Raw genomic sequence first — 21,834 nt, 5'->3', positions numbered from 1 at the left:
CTAGTAAAAGTCTTGGCAAGGCCACTTGGAAAGAAAAATGGTTTCACTTACTATTTGTTGCAGCTGGATTTCAGTAAGTGGTGGTTCTGATGCTTGGAACTCTTTAACAATGCTATCTCATATACTATAACATAACATCACAATACCACACATAACACGTAAGAGTAGACTTTTCTTTGGCTCTATGGGACAACATATAACATCTGAAGTAAGAGTCATCTGTGTTGGCACAGAGATAAACCTCCTTTCCAAAAAAGGAGGTCACCATAGGTAAAGGTAAAGGGACCCCTGACCATTAGGTCCAGTCGTGACCGACTCTGGGGTTGCGGTGCTCATCTCGCTTTATTGGCCGAGGGAGCCAGCGTACAGCTCCCAGGTCATGTGGCCAGCATGATTAAGCCATTTCTGGCAAACCAGAGCAGCACACAGAAATGCCGTTTACCTTCCCGCTGGAGCGGTACCTATTTATCTACTTGCACTTTGATGTGCTTTCGAACTGCTAGGTGGGCAGGAGCTGGGACCGAGCAATGGGGGGATTTGAACCACCAACCTTCTGATCGGCAAGCCCTAGGCTCTGTGGTTTAACTATGAGGTCACCATAGTTAAGGCTTAACCCAGAGCTTTCCAAACATTACATGTTGGTGACACACTTTTTAGGCATGCATTATTTCGTGACACAGTAATTCAGTTTTACTAGCAAACCGGAGGTTCAACTAACCCCTTTCCAGCCCCAGGAGGAGCGCAGGGAGCATTCGAGTGACACACCTACACACTGTGGCTGACACACTAACACATTGCGACACACAGTTTGGAAAGCTCTGCTTTAACCTCTACTCAGTGTTCTTTGAGTGCACCCTTTCACTTCCTTGCATATGAAAGCCTGTTCCTAACAAGCAGGTGGCATGTTTAGCCTGGAGAAGAGAAGGTTAAGGGGTGATATGATAGCCATGTTCAAATATATAAAAGGATGTCATATATAGGAGGGAGAAAGGTTGTTTTCTGCTGCTTCAGAGAAGCGGACACAGAGCAATGGATTCAAACTACAAGAAAGAAGATTCCACCTAAACATTAGGAAGAACTTCCTGACAGTAAGAGCTGTTCAGCAGTGGAATTTGCTACCAAGGAGTGTGGTGGAGTCTCCTTCTTTGGAGGTCTTTAAGTAGAGGCTTGACAGCCATTTGTCAGGAATGCTTTGATAGTGTTTCCTGCTTGGCAGGGGGTTGGACTGGATGGCCCTTGTGGTCTCTTACAACTCTATGATTCTATGATTTTATGATTTCTAAGTGATATTTTACTAGCTCCAAGAACAAAAAGTTGAAGCAGTTGTTTGGGGTGCTGTTTTGAATCTTACAAAGCATTTGACTTTCACAAGCCCATCATTACCTCTTCAGGAGGAGCCTGTGATATCTGTGTGTGAACCTGTTTGTAACTACGACTGAGTTAAGATCATTGCATCTTATAAGACACTTATCTCAGTTCCCAACCAACAGGTGTACATTGGTTTGAACACCACAATCCAAATTAATTCAAAGGGGCACAGGAAGAGAGAACATATTGTATACCACAGGAAACAAGAGGATCTCTCACCCACCCCAACACTTCTAGGTTGTCAATTAACTAAGGAAGAATTAAGTTCAAGTAAGCTAACTGTTGAATTTTAGCAGCTGAATTACAGTCCTTTTTGCTTATTCTGTCTGTAATACTTACTATCTTTTGGGGTTTTTGTTTTCTTTTTTCTTCACAGCCTAATTTAGGTGGAGAGATTTATATAGGTTCAGCTGCACCCATCGGCTCTGCTTTACAGAAGTATTTTGCTCATTCATCTTGCAACTTCAGGCTCCTGGCCCAGACGCCTCTTACTCCCATTAACTTCCTCTAGCATCTCACAAAGGATCAATGAATAGAACTGGGTTATTTTCAAAATACAGTGCAGCAAAAATGGTTTTGTGATTCATTGCTCTGGGAATAAGGCAGCTTGGATGTTCAGGGCCACTCTATACTAGATGCTTGATTTCTCTGTAGACCTCCATGGATCTGAAAGTTAGCTTTGCTAGCTCCTCATCATTGTAGATGTTTCAGTCACATGTAAGACAATATATGAACCTAGAAGTTGGCATCCCATTGACCACTGTGGGTCCCTAGCAATACTTTTGGTTTAAGGTTACAGCCATACATTACCACTTATCACTAAGTTTTTATTTTGGTATGAGCTTTCGTGTGCATGCACACTTCTTCAGATACACATGAAACAGAAGTCAGACCCTATCTGAAGAAGTGTGCATGCACACAAAAGCTCATACCAAAATAAAAACTTAGTTGGTCTTTAAGGTGCTACTGAAGGAATTTTTTTATTTTGCTTCAACTCAGACCAACAAGGCTACCTACCTGTAACTAGGAAAATATAAGTAAAGTGCCATTTGTTCAAATATTACTATGGCTTCCTTTCTGGGTAGAGGAAAGGTGGCAGAGAGCACAGAATTGTTGGGATGGTTGCATGGCTGCCAGGGTAGGAAAGCGGAAGACTCCAAGAAGAAGCGCTGTCAAGTTGCCTGATATTGTGCAGACCTTCATTAGCCCTGAGAACATAAACCTTGCTTGGCCATCATTTCTCTAGCAAGACCGCCCCTTGGTGGTCAGATGCAGACACATCTCAGCAAAAGAGCTGTACAGTTGCACTTCAGTGTCTGCAGCATCTGTTTCTTCTGTCCTTCTAAATTGCAGGAATATGTGAACTTTCACACTTCCTGCTTGTGATTGGACTTACAATTTTGCAAGGGACAAAAGGAAAGTAATGTGCCTCTGTGCATCATATGGGACCCACGGCTGTAGTATGATTTCCCTGCAAGTCTGACAAATAATCCATGGAAGGAACCACGTGTGCTGCTTTAAGAGGGGCAGCTCCTCTTGGCCATTGCTAAAAGCTCTGGGTGGAGGGGGAGAGTCCATAACAAAACTAATACAGGCTTTTTAGCTTCCCCCTGCAAACCCTGAGGGTCCCCTCCAAGCATACCTGATACCTCCCTTGCTTCTTAGTGGCCTCATTTTTGGCAGCAAGCCTGGAACCGCTCAGCCATTGATTTCCCTATTAGGAGTGATTCTTATAACTTTTATTATTTATGCAACCACGTTAAAAAAAAAACATCCCACAAGTTTGCAAGAAGTTCTCTTAAAGGTGACCTTTGCCAGGTTTATGTTATCTGAACGCAGAAATCTTTTGAGCACAGCAATCAAAGCAGCCGCTCCAAAGCCTCTTGCCATTTCCGTAACACCAGGAACATACACTTGGAAAAACCCACTGCAGCGTCACTGCATCTCAGTGTGCACAATATTTCTGTCACCTGGAAATGCACCATGTTTGAACTTGGCCTCAGGAATTACTTCACACAACATTTTACTCAAATGTGACTCTGGGGAGGGACAGCAGAGGCTAATTATGAAAAGCACGCCAAGAGATGAACTGCTGCCAACAGGTTCAACTAGACTGTGTTGGAGGAAAGTCTTGCAAACTGAGATTAGCTAGTTTCCTAACTGGCTTAAACAAGGGGAATAATTTATCCAGCAAAGATCAGTTGTGCCAATTAAATGCCACCTGATTGTAATAGAAGCCTGCTTGGAATTATGCAGAATCACAGACACCCTCACCTCCTTGGGAGCTTAGAGGCCTGCCTAGTGGTGGTGAGTCAGTTGGCAAGAATGAAATTCCAACCACCAGCTACGTTCAATGGTCATGCTAGGGAAGATGGTGGAGAAAGTTTGGGCCCAAAGTTGCAACTGTGCCAAGCACTATTTTCGAAACGGTCACCCTATGCATACAAAAAGCAGGTGTATTTAACAGTAAGGAGCTACAGGAAAATGGTCTCGTCCTACACCTTACCTCCATTTGTGGCTCCAGCCACAGGGATACACCTCCTCCTATTCATTTAAGTCTCACAGAACACTAACTGAACACATTACTTAAACCCCACAGAACAATATATGGTCAAGTTTTGAGAATTCTCACACTTGGATTTGCAATCCTCTTGCCACCATACAAGCAATTTCTAAGCTTCTAAGTCAGGGATCAGCAACCTTTTACAGCCGTGGGCCGATCCACCGTGCCTCAGATTGGGGGGGGGGAGAGTATATATATTGGGGGGGGGAGAGAGATGAACCAATTCCTAACGGTAGTTTGAGCTTCTATCACTTAGTTTGAGCTTCTATCACATAGTTTGAGCTGCTATCACTTAGTTTGTGCTTCTATCACTGTTTCTTGTTTTTGAGCTTCTATCACATAGTTTGAGGTTCTATCACTTACAGGTGAAACTCGAAAAATTAGAATATCGTCAAAAATGCATTTATTTCAGTAATGCAACTTTTTTAAAAAAATTTTTTACAAATGCTTTCTTTTGGAAATTCCACAATAAAACAAATAGGTACAATAATACAAAAATAAACAAAAATAAATATCACTATTACATTTCATTAATTACATTCCATTTATAATTGACCCGCCTAACGGCAAATAATTACTATTACAACAAATAAAGGTTTGACATATCTTGCTTTGCATGTCATGCATCTTTCTCATATATTGGTTTCACCTTTTAAGTTGCATTTCTGAAATAAATGCACTTTTTGACGATATTCTAATTTTCTGAGTTTCACCTGTAGTTTGAGCTTCTATCACTTACGGTATGCCCCACAAATAACCCAGAGATGCATTTTAAATAAAAGCACACATTCTACTCATGTAAAAACCCGTTGATTGCCAGACCGCCTGCGGGCTGGTTTGACAAGGCGATTGGGCCGCATCCAGCCCACAGGCTTTAGGTTGCCTACCCCTGTTCTAAGTGATTTGAACATCTTCAGTTCCAGCCAATGCTACCACACAATTTCAGGAACATTTTCTAAATTGAGAAATACATTGTTAAACAGCCGAATCAGTTTCAGCAAAGAAGGTAATCAAAATACAGTGCAAAGTAAATTCAAGCAGGGGCAGAAACTATTAATTGCAAACCTACCCAATAGGTTCTGCTATGTTTTAAGATAAAGACAGCTCTCCAGTAGCAGAATTGGGGGCATTAATCCATATTAATGGTCCTGTGTACCATCTAGAGAAGATAGAACTATCCCCAAACCCCTAAGATGGGAATTGTGCAAAAGGAGGGAATTCAGAAATCTGCAGCTGCTAGCTGGCTTTTCACGTTGAAGGGGATGGAGATGCACATTGATTTCCTGTAAAAATCTTTCAACGATGAACCAGATACTAAAGCACCAGTCATAAAATGGAACACAAAGACAAAAAACACCACCCCAATTCTAAATTACAACACTTTATTGCAGCATCGGCAAAGATCAGTTTTCTGAAGCTGGTGAAGATCGGGCGGCATTTCTGACTGTGTGTACGCAAGTGTGAAATGTAACAAGTTGTACAAGTTTCGTTTTAAATTCTACATGCAGAACTCAACAGAGGTAAAAAGAATTTTAAAATAGTTCAGAATTATTAGCATACAGATGTGCTCTTTAACTGAATGTACTAGACCTACGTGAAAGCAAACAAACAAACAAAAAAATCCCCAGAACTATACTAACAAACAAGATTGTCAGAAACTGACCCAGAAACCTCATTTCCATTTAGAAAAATAAAAATTCTACTTGTTGCCAGCTAATTTTTCATTGTGTTTTAAAATATAGACACAGAGGCTTATCAACCCATGAAAGTCAACAGAACGTTCAACTCCACTTCTCGGCATCTGTCTGTCATGCTGACTGGCACATTTTGGTATTCAATGGTGCTTTAACGAGCTCCTCTAGATCCGTTCTCAGGCTGTTTGAAGCAACTTTGGGTCAATGCTCTCTACCTTCCCATCCACTCTGACCTTCAGTAGACCATCCCACTTCCCTGGATCTGCTCCCTTCATCACTTTCCCCCTCCCGCAACACATGCAGAGAAAGGGTTTCCCCCTTGAAACAAAATCATCTTTCTCGTGGAATATCTGGTGTTTGGGTAAATCAGATGTCTATTTTACCCTGCATGTTGGGGTTTACTATACGATAATTACCTCTTGCTCTACCACTTCTCTAATGCAGACTGGAGCCCCAGATTAATATTCTCCTGACATGACATGCCCAATTCAGAGAAAATGCCACTCCTATTAGGTTTGCTTTCCCCCATACTTCGCCATCAATACCGTCTCCATTCCAGCGTAATCCATCTTATTTAAGTTGCGCTTTGTTGTAACTGAATTGCTCACTGGTAAAGTTAACCATCTCATTTATTTGCTTCCATTCTCATGAGAAGATTAATCCTCACATGGTTCCATAACAAGATGCTTTTTGTTTGTTTGGTAGGCTGTGACTGGGAGCTTCCGCTATTTCTGTTTTTAGTGGAGGCTGGTGTATCTGCTCTATGGCTCCAGCCTGTCCCAGATTTTCGATTCTGAACTCTCTAGACCGACATGCTCCGATGTGTCCGCTGCTCTCGTTTAATTGCTGGAGGACTCCACTAATCCACAACATTGGAGATACAGGACCTAATGAAATGACGCTTACTGCTGGATCAACGTCTCCTAACAAAGAAGAGAAAAGACAAAGGAAATATTTATCAACAACAAAGAACTTCCAGTGAAAATATCAGAAGCCCAGAAGAGGAGCTCAATAAAATTTCAAGTGGTCAGGCTGGAGCTTCTCTGACTAAGACTCTGTGACTAAAAGAAACAGGATAAATGTTGCAAATTGCATAATTTATACATGGGGCAGAATACAGCTTCTCAATGCAGTAATTTATTATTTATTTATTTATTTATTTTACAGTGTAGTAAACTGACTCAGAACTGACTACAATGAAATTAACCATCTATGCAAGGTGCTTCAAGGACTGGGATCTAATGACATTCTTAGGCATGTGCAGCCTGACAATTTTTCTTCCTCATCACTCCACAATCTATGTCAGAGGTGGGGAGCTGGATTTGACCCACCCTCCATGGGTCTTTTTTTTTTGCAGTCCCATTTTTTAAAATAACAGAACAAGACTGTGTTAAGTGTGCCATGTATAAAATCCACCCTAACCCTCAGTTCACTGATTCAGTCCTTAGGGCAGAAGTCAGCTAACCAGTCCCATCAGTGGAAGTCCTGCACAAGAGCTCCCTCCTTCTGAAATTGACATGGGGTTGGGAGCTCCCTCAGAACAGCATACATAGGCAGGAGGGGGGAGAATTTCTCATCTGACAAGCTGCAAAGTTGACTTCCACCATTAGAATCCAAGGCTCAAATGTTGTTGTTCCCAAGTCACATTTTTTTCCTCCAAGTATATCTTACACTCAAAGCTGAATCGGAGTTGATCTTTCAAATATGAAGTTCAAACCTAGACCTACATATTTTGAAAAAGGTATATGGGTGAACTAATTATTTTTGGTGTCTTGGGTGGTCTACTATAGCCTCTCTGCCTGTCCCAGCCAGCAAAATGGCTGGGGCAGATTCCACAGGGGGGGGGGATGCACTGGGACAACCGATCTCAGTGGTCACGGGTAGGAGGAGGAGTTACGCTAAGACCAGACCATGTCATTACCGAGGAGGCAGGTTTAGTCATTGTTTGAGGACTATCTCTGCCTCCGGGTCTGGTCCTGACCGGATGGATACTGGAATCGGCAAGGGATACCCACATGACCTGAAGGTGCTGCTGTGCAATACCAGGTAAATGATGAATAAGACCACTGTCATTCACAACCTGATTGTGGATGGAGGATTTGACCTGGCATGTGTGACAGAGACCTGGTTGGATGAAGCGGATGGGCCTGTCCTTGCTGCTGCTTGTCCACCAGGTTTCTCTTAAGCACAGCAACCCAGGCCATCTGGGTGGGGAGGGGGGGTTGCAGTGATTTTTAGGAAGTCATCAGTTTGCACCAGGGGTCCTATTGGTAAGACCGAGTTTTCTGCGTGCATGTTCTGGAAGTTGGGCAATAGGGGCAGTACAGGATTCCTTTTCGTGTACCGACCTCCCCGCTGCACGACCTTACAAGGAGCCACTTGGGACTTCGTGGAAAGCATGGCCTCCATGGGGCTGTCCCTGAATAAGTGTGGCCCAACTCATAGCCGCGGACATGCCTTGGACCTGGTGTTTACCTCTATGGGTGTTGGTGATCTGACATTAAGTAAAAGTGAAACAAAAGAAGTGTCATGGTCAGATCACTTCCTGGTGCAACTGGACTTCTCCGCGACCCTTCCCCTCTGCAGGGAGGTGGGACTGATTTGGATGGTCCGCCCCCACTACTTAATGGATCCAATTGGCTTCCAGAGAGTGGTAGGGGATGTTTTATCCCATGTTGATGGCCTTTCAGCTGCTTCCCTGGTGGCCCGCTGGAATGCGGAGTTAACCAGGGCTTTTTACTGTCTGGCTGCGAAGCGCCCTCTCCGATTGCACGGAGCCCGGACAGCCTCGTGGTTTTCCCCAGAGCTGAGGGTGATGAAACAGTTGTTGAGACAGCTAGAGCACCGGTGGCGAAAAACTCATTCTGAATCAGACCGGACACGGGCTAGAGCTCAACTTCGAGCCTACCAAGTGGCAATGGCGACAGCAAAGAGGACCTTCTTCACCGTTTCTATCGCATCTGCAGAAAACAGCAATTTAGCGGAACCACCTGCTCCATCCGGATCTCCTGCACATGATCTCCTGCAATGCTTTTGCAAAGTTTTTTGCAGATAAAGTTGCTCAGATTCGGGAAGAGGTAGACTCCACTGTGGGAGCAGGGCCGGGGCAGGGGAGTGCTAAGAGTCCTGTCTAGTCAAGTTGTGTGGGATCAATTCCAATCTGTTACCTCCGAGGATGTGGACAGGCTGCTTGGACGAGTGAAACCAACCACCTGTCTCCTTGACCCTTGCCCATCCTGGCTAATAAAAGCTAGCCGGGAAGGGCTGGGCGATGGGCTTCGTGGGTTGATGAATTCTTCTCTGTGTGAGGGAGCCTTCCCAGACCCACTGAAAGAGGTGGTTATTAAACCACTTCTTTAAAAAACCATCTTTAGATGCAGCCAATATGGCCAACTATCGTCCAGTCTCAAAATTTCCATTCCTGGGCAAGGTGATTGAGCGAGTGGTTGCTGAACAACTTCAGGCACGCCTGGAAGAAGCGGAACATTTGGATCCCTTCCAGTCGGGATTCAGGCCTCATCATGGGACTGAAACTGCCTTGGTCGCACTGGTTGATGATCTCCGGCAGGCTAGAGACAAAGGTGAGAGCTGTTTCCTAGTTCTGCTGGATCTCTCAGCGGCTTTTGACACCATCGACCATAACATCCTTCTGGACCATCTAGAGGGCTTGGGAGCTAGGGGCACAGTCATACAGTGGTTCCGCTCCTTCCTCCTGGGCTGTGTTCAGAAAGTGGTGGGGGGGGATGAGTGTTCAGACCCCTAAGGACTCACTTGCAGGGTGCCTCAGGGTTCCGTCCTCTCCCCCATGCTTGTTAACATCTATATGCAGCCGCTGGGAGAGATCATCAGGGGGTTTGGGCTGGGTATTCATCAGTATGCGGATGATACCCAGCTCTACCTCTCTTTCAAATCAGAACCAGTGAAGGCGGTGAAGGTCCTATATGAGTGTCTGGAGGCGGTTGGAGGATGGATGGCAGCTAACAGATTGAGATTGAATCCTGACAAGACAGAAGTACTGTTTGTGGGGGACAGGAGGCGGGCAGGTGTGGAGGATTCCTTGGTCCTGAATGGGGTAACTGTGCCCCTGAAGGACCAGGTGCGCAGCCTGGGAGTCATTTTGGACTCACAGCTGTCCATGGAGGCACAGGTCAATTCTGTGTCCAGGGCAGCTGTCTATCAGCTCCATCTGGTACGCAGGCTAAGTCCCTACCTGCCTGCAGACTGTCTCGCCAGAGTGGTGCATACATTAGTTATCTCTCGCTTGGACTACTGCAATGCACTCTACGTGGGGCTACCTTTGAAGGTGACCCGGAAACTACAACTAACCCAGAATGCGGCAGCTAGACTGGTGACTGGAAGCGGCCGCCGAGACCACATAACACTGGTCCTGAAAGACCTACATTGGCTCCCAGTACGTTTCCGAGCACAATTCAAATGTTGGTGTTGACCTTTAAAGCCCTAAACAGCCTCGGTCCAGTATACCTGAAGGAGCGTCTCCACCTCCATTGTTCTGCCCGGACACTGAGGTCCAGCGTTGAGGGTCTTCTGGCAGCTCCCTCGCTATGAGAAGCCAAGTTACAGGGAACCAGGCAGAGGGCCTTCTCGGTAGTGGCACCCACCCTGTGGAATGCCCTATTACCAGAGGTCAAAGAGAACAACAATTACCAGACCTTTAGAAGGCATCTCAAGGCAGCCCTGTTTTGGGAAGCTTTTAATGTTTGATGGATTTCTGTATTTTAATGTTTTGTTGGAAGCCGCCCAGAGTGGCTGGGGGAACCCGGCCAGATGGGCGGGGTATAAATAAATTATTATTATTATTATCCCTTACCTTAAAATGCCATGTTGACTCCTAGAGTAACCTTTTATGCTCTATGGCATATTAAACCGTAGTGCTATGGTTTAATGTCAACAAGAAACATGCTAGTGCATGCTGCTCAAAACCTCCTACAGCACATGCCCCTTGCTCCTGGTAAGCTATCAATCAAGCAAGGCCAAGACTGGTTAGTCATGTTATTCAAATCTGGACTTGTGGTTGGTCGTCGTCGTCGTCCCCGCCCGGCCGCCCACCACAAACTAACTGTGGTTACTGTTCATGGTTGGTTGGAAGAAATAAACCACAACCCTAGGTTCAGACAAAACAATGGGCCGTACTGGCTTGTTGCATTCATGGCATGGCATGAGCAGGGCAGATATGCAGCACAGCAGGAACTTTTGAGCAGTGTGCACCAACATGCTGCTCTTTCACATTAAATGGTTTCATGTGAAATGGGAACTGGACCTATGCCTGGAACCCTCCTCCCCCAAAACTCACTTTTCTTTCTGTTTCCGTGACTAATCTCAGCTTCGGCGCTGTCTGTTCCCTCTCTCTCGCCTGATCATATTAAAAAAATAGGAATGATAATGAAATTGAGAAGTGCTCTAGTTTCTTTATGAACTGCATTCTTCTGCAATATACTTATTTAGTTAAAGCATTTTATACTCTGCTCTTCAGCCAAGAGTCTACCAACCAACTTAAAGTTATCCTATTTCATCTTTTTTGAGGCTCAAAGTAGTACCTTTTTCATAAGTGGAAATACAAGAGGCACAAAGGTTAATTTTAACTTCCAAATCCCCACTCGCTGTAATTTTACACTGCAACTGCTCTGTTACACCATAGATAATGACTATGGTTAGGCAATGGATTCACAATCATGATCATGAAGTAAAACAGACATTGCATATTTTTAGAGACATTAATGTGATTTCATCCCGCCCCCCACCCCCCCAGTACAGAAACTGGTAAGGAATAACCCCCGAGGTGACCTGAATTGAGCCCTGTAACAGCTATCGCTGCTCCTCTGGACAGGAGTTGCTGGGCAAAGGGACTAATTCAAGAGAAAGAACGGAAGTGAACAGAAAGCGGTAAATGGTGCATGCTGCTGCTAAGGCTAAGTGTGAAAACCAGGAAACTCCCAGTTCAAATGTCATTGGATAAGTCGCCATTTCAGTTTCCTTCCACCACTAACAGCAGCACAGACAAACTGATATAAAAAGATAGAAAAAAAGAACTGGATTTCCATTTTGATGGGTATCTTGAATAAGTTTAACAACAATGTCCTCAAACTCCCTATCTATCAGCTAAGGTTAGGATTGCCTGTATGCTAGAATCAGACATCTGGATATCATAAATGTCCAGGGTATATATGGGAACCTTTTCTCCCCCAACAAGGGCAATTCTCTCAGAAAAGTAGAAACTAGACTACCTCTCTGGATCTTAAGAGTTTTCTCGTGCCTGTTCAAAAGATATTGCCAATTAAATAACCACTCTCTTTGTTTTACAGAGTTTTGGGCAACAGCAAGCCTCCTGCTGGGAGCTGAAATTCTGTTTTGTATGCATCAAGGAGGGGGTGTGGGTAGGGCATATACAGCAGGTCCTTGCCATGCAAAAACAGTTAAAAGCTTAATAAAAAAATTCCTTCAGTAGCACCTTAAAGACCAACTAAGTTTATATTTTGGTATGAGCTTTAAAAGCTTGTAACTCATTAGCTGTGTGTTCCTGAAGGAGTTGCTTTGTTCTCTTCTTAATAGCCAACTCTAGTTGGATTTCTTCTTCCCCCTTGTTGGCCACGGGGAGACCAGCAGTCTGCATGACATGTGCTGGAGGCTCTCTGTTTAACGTGGTATTGTAAGTTTGCCTAGCTAGATGGGCAAGTTTCAGTAATTAAAATATCTATTTTATTTTATTCCTATCCTAATACCCAGTGTTTCTCAAGCTTGGGTCTCCACCTGTTGCTGGACTACAACTCCCATCACCCCTAGCTAGCAGGACCAGTGGTCAGGGATGATGGGAGCTGTAGTCCAACAACAGTGGAGACCCATGTTTGAGAAACACTGCTAGCCCCTCAAATCTAGTTTTAGGTATTCTGTTTGTTCCAACAGTTTTCCATCTGGTGAGCATTATGCCAGAAAGAAATAAGGGCTGTCAAGAAGAGCCATAAAGCTGAGTGGGTGGTGCCACCTGTGAGCATCCAGAGGTGCTGGGTGATAACTCCCATGGCCCCATGCTGGCTGAGGCTGATGAGAGCTGGAAGCCAGAAAGATCGAGGGGGGGGGGACATAGGGTGCTCAACCCTGCCATGAAGGGACCTCTAGATAGGATTGCTGAGAGGAAGGAAGAGCCAAAGACATATAAACAAACATACAAAAATTGTAGAGATGGCAGTATTATTAAAGCATTTTGATTTGAGTTAGGTAAATTCTGCAACAGGAAAGACAAGTTAAGCATCTTAAGTTATAAACTCTCAATCCTTTTTTTTACAGAACCCTTAGAGAAGTAGATGTGGCTGGGGAAACCCAGCCAGATGGACAGGGTATAAATAATAATAATAATAATAATATTATTATTATGCATGGGATATGCTTTCTACACCAGAGATGGAAAAAAAAGAGGCGCATCTAAGGAGCAATCTCTACCCCACCTCAAAAAACCTGTAGCACCTTGAAGCTATAATGGCACTTATATGACAATACAGTCCCCCGTTCCCCGTAACTTCCAATTACACTTCTATATTTGTCAATATCCTCAAATACTTTTTCATCATCTTGTTCTTGATATTCTAGAGTCACTGGAGTAGCAACTGGATTACAATCATCCAAGCCATTTGACTCTAGCAGAGCTTGAATTTTACTACTTTGGCTAATAAAAAAAGAGCCTGATTCATCTCTTTTGCATGTCTAAGTAATTCTTCACTGCTCCTAAATTTTTAATTTCAAAATGTGCTTTCAAACCTTTTTTCAAACTTGTTTTTCTACTTATCTGAATTATAAATCAATAAAAGATCATTAACATAAACCACCAAATAAGCAATTCCATCATTATCAGTGTACAGACATTGATCAGCTTTGCTCTGCTCAAATACAAAAATTTTCAACACACTGTCTAATTTCTTGTTCCAACATCTAGCTGCCTGTTTTAAACCATAAATGAACTTTTTTACTTTGCTTACCAGACTTGGATCTTTCACAAAACCCTGCGGTTGAATAATGTATATTTCTTCTTCAAGTTCACCATATAAAAATGCAGTTTTAATATCAAAATGTGAAACTTTCATTTTATTTTCTGCTGCTATTTTCAACAGTAGCCTAACACTTGAATATTTTGTTACTGGAGCAAAAATTGATTCATAGTCTTCATTGTATTTTTGTGCAAATCCCCTTGCAACCAATCTAGCTCTAAATCTCTCTGCTTGACCTTGTTCATTTCTTTTAATTTTAAATACCCATTTGGAACTGATGGGTTTTCTCCCTTCAGGTAAAGGTACAAGTTCCCAAGTTTCATTTTTATGCATTACTTCCATTACCTCAGACATAGCATTAAACCAACACTTCGCTAATTTTGGTTCCATATCATCAATTTCTTCAAAACATTCTGGTTCTTAACTTACTTTCATTGCTTTATGTCAGTGATGGCCAAATTTGGCCCTACAGCTGTTTCTGGACTACAACTTCCATCATCCCTAGCTAACAGGACCAGTGGTCAGGGATGATGGGAATTGTAGTCCCAAAACAACTGGTGGGTAGAGTTTGGCCATCACTGTTTTATGTGTAGTCTGATAATTTTGAAATTCACTCCGATAATGTACAGGTGCTCTCCTCTCTCTTTCTGAACGTTTTAAAATAGGAGTACTCACTGTTTCAAGTTCTACCTTAACATCAGTTTCTCTATCCTGAAAAGTTTCTCCACTCATTGCTGTTTGTCTCTTAACTTCCTGTGTGATTTTTCAGTTTGTTTCTGTGTCTCACTTTGAGATAATCTCTGACTTGAAGACACACTTCAGAAGTATTTTGTCTACCTTGTGCTTACGCTCATGAAACATGACATCTCTACTCACTATTGCACTTTTGCTTTTTAGAGACCCAGTCTATACCCTTTTGTTTGAGAATCATAACCAATAAATTTACATTCTAACCCCTTGAAGATTGTGCTTGAACATGCACAAAACATTTACATCCAAACACACGCAAATGTCCTAACTTGGGTTTTACACCATGAAGCAACTTATAAGGAGTAGTGTTAGTTACAGAGGTATACGATCTATTTAGAATGTAGTTTGCTGTAACCAATGACAACAAGGCGGTGTTCCTATCACCCCAAGATTCTAAGCAGAGACATGAAGCACTTAACCCCTGAAAGAATTCCCTCTTACCTTAGGATATTATCACTTCTATCCTAAGGGGTTTTTTTATGCTTGAAATAGTGAAAGCTGCAGGAAGTTGAAAACAATGCAATAATCACCCTGTTTCTAGAATACCTACCTTCCGCCAGTTTTAAAGATTAGATCGGCATTAGGTGCTCCCTTTGGATGCTGATAACGAGGCCGCCGTTCCCTGTTGGTATTTGCTGGAGCTGGCCGCTGAGCCAAGGATTGCATCATCTCTGCATATTAAAGATACACATATATAGATAAAAATTTTAAAAGTAAAGAAGGCAGCAGAGGATATGGCTCAGGCAACCCCAAACTTCGGCCCTCCAGATGTTTTGGACTACAATTCCCATCATCCCTAAGCACTGGTCCTGTTAGCTAGGGATCATGGGAGTTGTAGGCCAAAACACCCGGAGGGCCGCAGTCTGGGGCTGCCTGGTGTAGCTTCATTGCAAAATCAAAGGAGTTCCAGGGATGGCTCTCAATTTTTTAATCTTTCAATGAAAGAATCCTGGGAAATGTTCTTTTGTGAAAGAGTTAGACCATGATGCAGCTGAAATACATGAACAATCAATGGAACACATTTATCACAATTTTCCTATTTTTGACAAAATACATTTTTAAAGGCAAAACCAGGCAACCAGCCATACAGGTTGGGTGAAAAAGCCACTTCAAATGATGACAAATGTCTATTTAATTGACACTTATTCGAAAGATTGAATCTTTTAATATTGTTTAATATTGTTTAATTTGGTAGTCAAGAGAATACAGGATCTGTCAATTCCTTCGCAGGAATCTGGAGCAGGTCCACACAAAACCAGTCAAATGGTGCTATGTGGTAGAAGGTTGAACCTCAGCAATAACCTCATCTATATGAAGGCCCTTTGGAAGAGTAACTCATACCTTGATAGTCCTCTTGTTCCTGCCGTTCATTGATATCCAATGTCAATTTTTTCATTCTCATCCTCTCCTCTTGCTCGGCTTGTTGTTGATTCCAGTGATTTGCAGCCAATTGAGATGACATTGGCACATTTAGGATCTTAAACTAAAAACAGATAAGACACCTCTGAGAACTTGTGCTTATTGTTTTATTGCTTGCATATTGCATTTGCATTTTTATCCTGGCTGCATTTTAAAAGTTACTGTAGATATTTATTGTACCATTGTATGGTTATGAGGAAGATTTTTTGTACAATTTATTTCATGTGGTGTCTTATATGTAAGCTCAATGAAAGGAACAAATGTATGACTTAACATGTTCTAGATGGAAGAAAAGTGCACAAATGTTGCTGGTTTTTATTTGCACCAATACTTGCAAACTCTGTAAGTCCAAACTATTTCCAGAAGTGGGTTTTGAGTGAACAGTGGAATGTCAATCAGGTTAAAGCTGACAAAACACCGAGCTAATCCCACAGATTTCAACAGAACAGAACTTCTAAAATGAAAAGGTGAATACTTAGGAAAGAAATGTGCCATTAGCTACAGAACTTTGCTACTTTAAAGTATTTTGTACATTATCATGCCAAGCATTCACACAGAGCTTTGGAATGTACTCAGAGCCTTTCACAGACATTCATTTGTTCTATTCCTTACAACTATCCTGCAAGGTAGATCATTATGATTCCCATATCTCAGATGGACGGCCCAGGAGAGACAGTGGCGCCCCTAGCAAGATCATAGGAGAGGAAAGATTTGAAGTAGATGCTTCATGATTCATAGTTTTTGGTTTCAGATCCCATGTTAACATCAGCTCTTGATCCAGTCTAACATGCGGCTACTGCTGTGCTATAATGGCTGTAATATAATTAAGCTAAGTGATATCCTTTAAAAGTGAAAATATTCTGGGAATACATTATTCTATTTTAACAGCAATTTCACCATTTTCATGAATCACAGCTAGATAAAAATTATTCAAACGTATATCACTCTCCATATATTTTTTAGAAGTAGTTTCTTGCTTTAGGCCCATATTTATGAGATGGGGAAGGATTAATGGTATTTTTTTTAAAAAAAGTTCTCCCAAAGGAAGGAAGGCAAACAGAAAGTCCATTTGACGCTTCAGTTCCTTATGATAGTCTGACTAAGACATGTGAGAGCCACAGCTGGCATTCCTATTTGCCCTCCAAAAACAAACCAGTTTCAAAAGGAGATGACGACAACTATGCAGCCCCTTTCCAAAATCAAGTAGTAGAGTCACTGAGCCACATTTCCCAAGACAGCAGTCAGTGAAGTATACAGGATGACAAAAATTATGAATGAAATTAATGTTGAAAAGGGCAAAAATAACTCCCTTGTACACAAGGCCTCACCTGTTGCTTGTTGCCTTTTCGCGTTAACATGACAAAAGGCATGGTGTCTCCAGATTCAGACTCTCCTTCCCCACCACCCAGAGGCGGACCCTTCTTCAGCTGGCTCTTGAGATGCAAAGGAATTGCAACGTCTAACTGATGCACTTTCACCGATTCCCCACTCCTTTGCTGAAAAGGCAAGAAAGGAAGGTAACGACAAAACCAGGATACTATTCTTTAATTTAGAAAAACAAGCAGGGTTGTGCTTAACAAGTTAATTCCAGGGCTGCCTCACACACCACCAGGTGGTTTTTAAGGCTCCTATAAGTCATAATGAGAACCTAGGCCTTTCAGCCTTACTTCCAGGTTCAAATGTTTGGAATTAGAAATGGTAGGTGGGTCAGCAAAATTATAAATTAAAGGCATATGCTGACAATGTGGTTTTAACATTGGAAAACCCACTAGAAAGTGAGCCGGCAGTACTGAAAGAAATGATGGAGTCTGGTAAATTGACAGGTTTTTAATTGAACAAAGATAAAACAAAAATGTTGAGTTAAAAAACCTGGATAGTCAACTTATGAAGGGTTTAGAAAGAGTCAGTGGTTTGAAGAGTGAAAAAAAGTGAAGTACTTGGGGATATGGTTAACAACGAACAATCATATTATTATGGTTGTTGTTTAGTCGTTTAGTCCGACTCTTCGTGACCCCATGGACCAGAGCATGGCAGGCACTCCTGTCTTCCACTGCCTCCCGCAGTTTGGTCAAACTCATGTTGGTCCCCTTCTCCTAGTGCCCTCCATCTCTCCCAACATCAGGGTCTTTTCCAGGAAGTCTTCTCTTCTCATGAGGTGGCCAAAGTATTGGAGTCTCAGTTTCAGGATCTGTCCTTCCAGTGAGCACTCAGGGCTGATTTCCTTCAGAATGGAGAGGTTTGATCTTCTTGCAGTCCATGGGACTCTCAAGAGTCTCCTCCAGCACCATAATTCAAAAGCATCAAGAGCCAGTGTGGTGTAGTGGTTAAGAGCGGTAGACTCGTAATCTGGGGAACCGGGATTTGATTCTTTAATTCCTCCTCACTTTCTGCCATCAAGGTTGTGTCATCAGCATATCTGAGGTTGTTGATATTTTCTTCCGGCAATCTTAATTCTGGCTAGGGATTCACCCAGTCCAGCCTTTCTCATGATGAATTCTGCATATAAGTTAAATAAGCAGGGAGACAATATACAGCCTTGTCGTATTCCTTTCCCAATTTTGAACCAATCAGTTATTCCGTAACAAGTTCTAACTGTAGCTTCTTGTCCCACATAGAGATTTCTCAGGAGACAGATGAGGTGATCAGGCACTCCCATTTCTTTAAGAGCTTGCCATAGTTTGCTGTGGTCGACACAGTGAAATGATTTTGCGTCGTCAATGAAGCAGAAGTAGATGTTTTTCTGGAACTCTCTAGCTTTCTCCATAATCCAGCGCATGTTTGCAATTTGGTCTGCCCCTTCGAAATCCAGCTTGCACTTTTGGGAGTTCTCTGTCCACATACTGCTTAAGCCTGCCTTGTAGAATTTTAAGCATAACCTTGCTAGTGTGTGAAAAGAGCGGAATTGTGCGGTAGTTGGAGCATTTTTTGGCACTGCCTTTCTTTGGGATTGGGATGTAGACTGATCTTCTCCAACCCTCTGGCCACTGCTGAGTTTTCCAAACTTGCTGGCATATTGAGTGTAGCTTCTGAATTCCTCTTTGCAGCCACATCAGAGAAGATAAGCACACAAGCTGGGGTGGGGGGTGGGGGTTGATGTACAAGGAAGAATGGTAAAATAACCCCTCCATGCTAAGTGTCATTGTGTATAATGGATACCAATAAGAGTGACTGAATGAAAAGCCCATTAATACCTGTAAATTTTCAAGCATCATTTTGTCCAATGCCTGAATGAAGTCTTCATCTTCAGCACATGGGACACGCTTAAGTCCACCTCCTTTAATCATGACTTCCTGTTAAATAAGGGAGGGCAGGGAAACAACGTTATTATGTTCTTTAGATTAATGTGCATGAATTAACCCTCAATTGGGGTTGGCCAACAGGCTGAATCTTGCCTGTGAAGCAATATATGGCCACCAATAGTCATGCAAAGTTTTAAAATAAAAATGTGGGATAATTTCAATCATTAGGACAAAATGCTTTCAAAAAGGTAGAGAGAAGTAGAAAATAGTCCATGTTTTAATGCTCTGGCATTTGTATGTAATGCAGCTCAGGCATGTACTGAAGTGCATGTGCTCCGCTCACTCCTTACTGCTACATGCAGCTGGCTGTATTCTTTGGAACCAAGCCACTCTGAAGAAGTTGGGAGGATGGCAAAAATAGGAAGGTGGCTGGAGTATGTGCCTGGCTCACTGAGGCTAAACAGAAGACAAGGAAGCAGGGCTTTTGGATGGGTCAACAGCCTTAAATTCATTCAGACTACTGGTCAGAGGGAATTCGTACAATTACAAGCTCTCACTATAATTAAGGCTTTCTAGTTCTAACTATTAGGTTTAATGCTAAATTCTTACTTTGAGTTATGTAGGTTTCATATTGGGTTTTCTCCACAACACACACATTGCTTCAGATAGAGGAGGAAATAGGCTTGCTTTATAAAAGGGACACCAGGACACCACTTGTATCTCTCAGAAAACAAGGCTACTTTTCAGATTAGTTTCTAATACCGGAAGTTGAGTTAGCTGAAGCACAAGTTTTCTTTAGCCGCCCCTTATTTTAAATTACAAATAAAGGAGCTGCACTATGTATTTGTTCTCATAAAGTCTTAGCTTCAGATCCTGTGCATAGATGTTGCCAATACAAAAGCTGGCAATACAACAGTAAATTTCGTTCAAGGGTAATATGACCAATTCTATGAGGTACTATTTGTTTTCATTCATGCTCTTCCATAACACAAGACTTCTACGGTAGGCATTTTGTAGGTTTCTGATAAATCCAGTCTGGAGCCAAACATGTTACATCTTCGTAACTTGATATTCATATGAATTCGTGTGAATTGATAATCCAAACTAATTAATATTAACACCTGCGTACTTAATGGCCTGGTTTGCATGCACCTGGTTTGAATTTATGTGCTTGTGTTTTTCTCTGCACTGTGGTGCACAGGAGTTTTGCCAAGTTTAGATTCACTTTCAAAGAATCTCAGCTTAGACTCACCTAAGAGCCAAGATCTTGGCTTACAACAAACAGTGGTTTAAAAAGCCAGCTTCATAACCCATGATTTGAAATTGACTCGTTTACTAACCAACCACCATTTTAAAGGAGAACTCTTGGTTCTATGTAATGCTGAGCAAGATTTTATGAATGAACACTAAATTCAACCAAAGTCCTTTTTCTGGCAACTCAAGAGTAAGAGAACAGAGGGGGAAAGAGTTCAAGTCCAATGTTTTGCTTGGGCTTGTGGACTCTTGTCCATGTAATACTGCTGAAACAGTAAACCATGATGTGTGGTGTGACTTGAATGCAGTGTGCACAGAGCTTTTGGTATGCGATGTTCATCTTAAAGTTGGAATTTGCTCCAGAATGCAGTGTGAAGTGTGGAGATTGTTACCCATTCCAAGAAGAACTGAAGTGGCTGCCAATCCACCTGGCCAAGTTTAAGGTGGTGGTTGTTGGCGTCTTCTCTCAATAGATGTAGCTGTTCATAGAGACCTTCAGATGAGTCAGCCTACTCAAATTCATCTTGCGGTATCTGGGGGGAGGGTGTTTTCTGTTGTGGAACTCAGCTTTTGGAATATGGCAAGCACCAACTTGGATGTTTTGGTGCTTGCTAAAGACATTTGTTCATCCAGGCATTTGCTGGTCATTAATATCAAGCCTACAGTACTTATGCGGCTTGCTGTGGATTGAGACCACTTCTACTGTTATGAATCGACCTTCTAATGAATCTTTTAAAGAAATGTTTTAAATAAATAAATAGTACAGCAATACATACAGTATTTTCTTCATCAGTTTCATTCTCCTTATTAGAGTCTGTGAGATAATCAGTATTTTCTTCTTCCTCCTCTTCTCCCTCTTCGTCGTCATTATCAGAGCCCTCCTGAAATGTTTACTGGAGTTTTAATGCATAATCATAAACCATGTTTTAATGAAATTGATATACACGCACTTAAATTTACACTGTTTCAGAAACCTCTCCTCCATGTTCATTTTAGTTCTGCTTAGCCTGTTGATGGTGAGTGAAGCTCACTCAGAACCAGTTGCACTGTGCATGGCATGCATATGCTCATTCAAGTTCAGAAACTCATTTACCCCCACTTCTACCCTACTTAATAAATGACCAGAGCTCCGAGAGACTCAAAGGGGGTCTGGCAAATCATACTTCTCTGCGGCAGTAGAAGGACCTTGAGTGCAATAACTATCAGGTTACCTCAGTCTTTGAAATTTGGAGCCTCAACTGGTAATTGCTCATTATGATTGGCAAACAGTTACACAGCCCATCCCCTCAAATTATAGTTAAGTAAATTAATGGTGGAAAAAGAATACCTCCTCCTCTGGCTCATTTATTTCACTTTCATTTCCAGATTGCTCTTCTATCTCGACTCCACCTTCTTCTTCCTCCTCATCTTCCTCAAGGGTCTCTCCCTCAGTAATTGACTCTTTAGAGTCCTTGTCATTCACAAGGCCTAAGAAAGGAAATAAGAAAGGAAATAAGAATTATTAATGAGTGGCATTAGAAATAATTCTGACCATGTCTGAGATCCAACACACA

The 21,834-nt window shown here is 42.3% G+C and overlaps 1 protein-coding gene across 6 annotated transcripts in view; it reads right to left on the bottom strand.

Moving 5' to 3' along the window:
* Positions 1–5,296: 5,296 nt before the first annotated feature.
* Positions 5,297–21,834, bottom strand: part of UPF2 (UPF2 regulator of nonsense mediated mRNA decay) — a 49,455-nt gene continuing 32,917 nt past the window's right edge. For 4 of the 6 annotated variants that reach the window (XM_035127570.2, XM_035127571.2, XM_060279493.1 and 1 more), the window contains 8 exons: positions 21,609–21,748; positions 21,058–21,162; positions 18,980–19,078; positions 17,117–17,284; positions 15,711–15,852; positions 14,920–15,040; positions 10,937–10,996; positions 5,297–6,548 (listed from right to left, as the gene is read on the bottom strand). In XM_035127570.2, coding sequence (XP_034983461.1) covers positions 10,963–10,996; positions 14,920–15,040; positions 15,711–15,852; positions 17,117–17,284; positions 18,980–19,078; positions 21,058–21,162; positions 21,609–21,748 — 809 coding nt within the window. In that variant the 3' untranslated portion in view covers positions 5,297–6,548; positions 10,937–10,962. Of the gene's footprint in view, positions 6,549–10,936; positions 10,997–14,915; positions 15,041–15,710; positions 15,853–17,116; positions 17,285–18,979; positions 19,079–21,057; positions 21,163–21,608; positions 21,749–21,834 lie in introns of those variants that run through there. The other 2 variants (XM_060279492.1, XM_060279494.1) reach the window with 2 other exon arrangements.

This window comes from Zootoca vivipara, chromosome 10 (assembly GCF_963506605.1).
Source record: "Zootoca vivipara chromosome 10, rZooViv1.1, whole genome shotgun sequence".
NCBI classification, from domain to species: Eukaryota; Metazoa; Chordata; class Lepidosauria; order Squamata; family Lacertidae; genus Zootoca; species Zootoca vivipara.
Note: the sequence above shows the minus strand (reverse complement) of the source record. Positions and strands in the feature narration are given on the sequence as shown.